Source organism: Eurypyga helias, unplaced genomic scaffold (genome assembly GCF_000690775.1).
Source record: "Eurypyga helias isolate BGI_N326 unplaced genomic scaffold, ASM69077v1 scaffold7706, whole genome shotgun sequence".
Lineage (NCBI taxonomy): Eukaryota > Metazoa > Chordata > Aves > Eurypygiformes > Eurypygidae > Eurypyga > Eurypyga helias.
In genome coordinates, this window is record NW_010258529.1 from 3,483 (window position 1) to 7,626 (window position 4,144).

Below are 4,144 nucleotides of genomic sequence, written 5' to 3' on the forward strand. Positions count from 1 at the left end.
TGATCTTTAAGGTCCCTTCCAACACAAACCGTTCTGTGATTCTGTGATTCAGAACGACGTGTAGGAACCCGACAGCCCTCAGCGCAGCAACACCTGCGAAGGCCGCAGCACTGCCAGCAGACCCGTGTGCTGCTCCAGAGCTGGTCCTGGCTGTACCTGCAACGCCCACCCACCTTCTGCAGCCGTTTCTGCAGGTTGGCTTTACCTGCATCAGCAGAGCTGAACCAACCCACAGCACCTGCTCACGCAATCGTACGCTGCAGCCTGCAACTGCGCCGAGGGCGCTGCCAGGTGGAAACTTAAGACAGTACGAAAGAACAGTCCAAACTAAGCTTTTTACACCTCAACATACCCCTTTTTAATATGTTATTTTGCACTGTGTACATGAAAACCAAAAATAAACAGAAGGAACTTTAGCCAAACTCCCCTTCCTCCTCCAGCTTTATTGATAGTTTTAAAATTACATTTTCTATGTTCTAGGACTTCCATTGCTTTTACCATCTTACTTTAAAAACTGATTACAAGCAAATGAAACTCAGTTGTCTAAGTGATATAGTATACAAAAATAACATTTTGATTTCTGTGAAAATGCATTTATTTGCAACTCCTGAATAGCTCCAAATTGTATATGCTATGAGCACTGATGGCTGGGTTTCAGATTCACTTTGACGTATTTATTCGAAAGTCTCCCGTTACATTCTGTATCTCCAAGGTGACCATCCACTGACTGAATTACTGTTACTTTTAAGTTAATTTCCCATTTCTCTCTCTCTCGTGGCCATTAACAGGCATGTGCATCTTGTTTGTTTACTCCCACTCAGCTATATGCTCTAGGTAGGGCCCGATACAGATATTACTTGGTGTTAACAGCTACTGAGGTCAGACAATCCAAGGCCATTGTAATAAAATTAAAGTTATGAGGAAGTTCAGACACTTCCAGAATTTCTTTCCTCCTGCATAGGATCACTTCCATGTAACCCAGAGAGGGTTTGCTGGTCTGACTCAACTCTTCCCACTCATCAATCCCTATTCACCAGTGGCACGGAAAGGGGGTTCTTTAACAAAGCATTATACATAACACCTCTACCAAACTAAACATAAACATTTTTGTAGTTAAATGCAGAAAGTTGATTTTTCCACCCCTTTCCTCCTTTTACACGGCAAGTAAAGCTCACTGGCCTGGGAGTAGCCTCTATCTGCCAACCTTTGGCCAGTGAAGAGGATTCAGAGAAAAATAATACAACCATCAATCAGAAAAAGGAGGGGCGACAAAGGAAAATAATTAGGCTGTAGCTTCAATTGTGCATTCCCGTGCAAGGTGCCCTGACTCGCCGCAGCGGTAGCAGTTGACTTCGCTGGTCTTGCTGCAGTTGATGGCTACATGGCCAGTTTCGCCACACCTGGAAGAAGAAAGTGATTTTATCAGAAACACCCAAAACAGTTACTGGGAAAAGCAATCCTATCCAAGTACACTGTATGCCGAAGCTTCATCCAACACTAGTCCTGCACTCAAGACTTGGGCTTCAGTGTTCCAGAATTCGCTGACAGGGGGCAACTTTCAGCCATTACCAGAGCCAGGAACTGTTTCCCAACTGATACGGCAATTCATGCGAGTTGACACGCCAAAGCCACCGTACATCACAGATTTTAACTGTGTGTCAGGTATTGCCTGCTCAGATGCCTCTGCCTGCCTTCTCATCTTGTTTTGAGAACAAAAACGATTTAACTCAAATGTACCATGTTCTATTTCCTCCACAGGAGGGAACCTCAGTGGGGGTGAGGAATACTGCACTCAGGAACAGGCTGTTTCTGGTACAGGCCTGCATTTGAGAACTAGACAGCAGTTTGGAGCTGGCATTTCAAACCGATTTAACACCCCTTCTACACGTAGCTCCGGTAACCAAGACATCCTAAGTATATTCCTGATGGGGCTGGCTGTGCCAGTCAGCTGCTCTGTACAGCTGGAGCCTGGTAGTTCCAGCAGAAGACACCGGGTATTCTGTGCTATCGGCAAGTGCTTCCTGTTACCTTCTGCAAGAAGCAGCTGTACAGGGGGAAGGACAGTGTGATTTAACAGCGGCACTGCCTGGCCATCGAGAGGCACAGCAATCACTCTATTACCTGATTTTGCCAACAGGCATGTCAAGCCATAGCTTTGAAAAAAACAGCAGGCTAACTGATTAACAAAGCTACCCGGTCAAAGTTCAAGCTTCATTTCCTAACCAAAACTAGACTGAGAACGTCCCCATCACTGAGGGCCTGTTTTGCAGTTGTCTCGTCAGTTCTTACCTATAGCATTTCACTTTGGTGCAGTCTTTTTGAATGTGTCCAAACTCTCCACAAGAGTAGCACTTCTGCTCATCTGCATGGTCACAGTCACGAGCCAGGTGGCCAGGTTTGCCACAGTTGTAGCAGCACTGCTCTCTCTCCCTCTTCGGCTCCTTGCAGTCCTTCGCAATGTGGCCACCTCTACCGCAGTTATAGCAGGCTTCCACAATAAGAAAAACATACCAAACAAGACTATAAAACCTTGGTAGAGTGAGCTGTAGCATGCTTCTAACAAAGAAGATGTACAGCTTGTTCCCACTGAACTACAGTGTACTCTACCCTTCTCTTCAACCACAGATCTCTGCCCACGTGATTGAAGAGATAGAATATTTAGTGATACTTACCATCCTCCTGAAGATCACAGTCCTTGGCAAGATGGCCAGACTCACCACAGCGGTAACAGATATCCGGGAGAGATGAAGACATGAACTGGAAGCCTGCTTGAAATGGGTAACAGGAGAAAAAGGGCTTAAGGATTAAGTTAAGAATATTCTTGAGAGTTAATCAAGGACATTGCCAGCTGATGTAACAAGTTAACTTCAAGGCCTCTGACAAAATTCTTACGCAGAAGTAGGAACCAGCAAAATTCTTTACGAGTTTGTGCCCCAACTTAAATTGGACTAACAAAGCCAGTTTCACAAGCTCAAGATTTTGCTGTACAAACACTGAAAACCACAGCAGTTAATCACCTCTGCCACGGCTTCTCATCCCGCGACCACGGCCGATTCCAGTAGGGCACTCCCGAGCCCAGTGGCCAGTACGTCCACACTTGAAGCATTCGTTGCTGCTCATGGCTGCAGATTACCTGCCTGAGGAAGACAGACATCTTTAGAACACTCTCCCCTCTCCCAACCAAAGGCTGCATTAAAATAAAACTATTTAGGTTTCCCACACTCCTGGCAAAGGCAATGACATCCAGCAGGACTTCTGGCTAACTCAATACCTTCTTGTACAATACCTGACCATAAAACCCACTGCAGGACATAAACATCTGTCTCTGTTTTGCTTGGAGTAAGGCAGCTTTGACCAGCCAAAGAAATGGCATACAAGATGTATCTTCTCCTCTGGTTAGTTTTTGTAGCCAGTCTTTGCTTCAAAAACTTATAAAATGCTTCAGAGCAGGGGAAAAATGTAGAGCCCTTTAACTATTGTCTTACCAGCCTTGCCATTGCTCTCCTTTTCAGGAGCACAACTTCTTCCTGATTCCTCAGCGCTGAGCTCAAAAGCCAGCTACTTATCTCTACACATCATTCCCTCCTGGTAGCTGTTACACTTTTGAAGTCTCTGGCTGGCAGCTACTACATTTATTGACTAATCAAGCTTCATTCTGGAAGCTGATTGTACGAATAGGCAGTATTAAACCTAAAGCCTTAAAGAGCACATTAGCTCAACATTTGAAGACTTGAGTTCTTTTATGACCTAAATAGCAGTTAAACATCTGAGAAACAAGAATTACAGCTTCAGTATATTAACCTATAGCTCAGGATGCAGACTTCTCAGGTTTACACAAAAGAAAATGTTTAAGACATTTGGCTTTCCTAAACGACACCAGACACTTGCCAGATACCCAGAAAGCTAACTTGGAAAACATCCTTAGAATGCTAGGGAAACATCAGATCGGCATGCCTGTCGGGACAATACAAACCACCTATTCCCCAATATGGGCAAGAGAAGTATGTGTTTCATTGAGCAGGGCAGTCGGTCTGCACAGGCCCCTGAAGCAGTGCTTAGGCTGGGGCAGGTTAAGCCGTCACCCTACTGTGACTTCCTTACGCTATAAACAGTTACACAAGACTTCTGGAACTAGAAATAAAAG

The 4,144-nt window shown here is 45.0% G+C and overlaps 1 protein-coding gene across 5 annotated transcripts; it reads right to left on the bottom strand.

Annotated features, from left to right (window-relative positions):
* Positions 1-338: 338 nt before the first annotated feature.
* CNBP (CCHC-type zinc finger, nucleic acid binding protein) lies at positions 339-3,144 on the bottom strand. Of its 5 annotated transcripts, none has more exons than XM_010154370.1 (4): positions 3,018-3,144; positions 2,673-2,768; positions 2,290-2,488; positions 339-1,400 (listed from the first exon to the last, which is right to left on the bottom strand). In XM_010154370.1, the coding sequence occupies exons 1-4, from the start codon at positions 3,118-3,120 to the stop codon at positions 1,283-1,285; spliced, it is 516 nt and encodes a 171-aa protein (XP_010152672.1). In that variant the 5' UTR covers positions 3,121-3,144; the 3' UTR covers positions 339-1,282. The 5 variants fall into 5 exon arrangements, with proteins under 5 accessions (XP_010152672.1, XP_010152673.1, XP_010152671.1 ...); XM_010154371.1 differs by having other exon boundaries at positions 413-1,400; positions 2,673-2,765; XM_010154369.1 differs by having other exon boundaries at positions 413-1,400; positions 2,290-2,496; positions 2,675-2,765; positions 3,018-3,120.
* Positions 3,145-4,144: the final 1,000 nt, after the last annotated feature.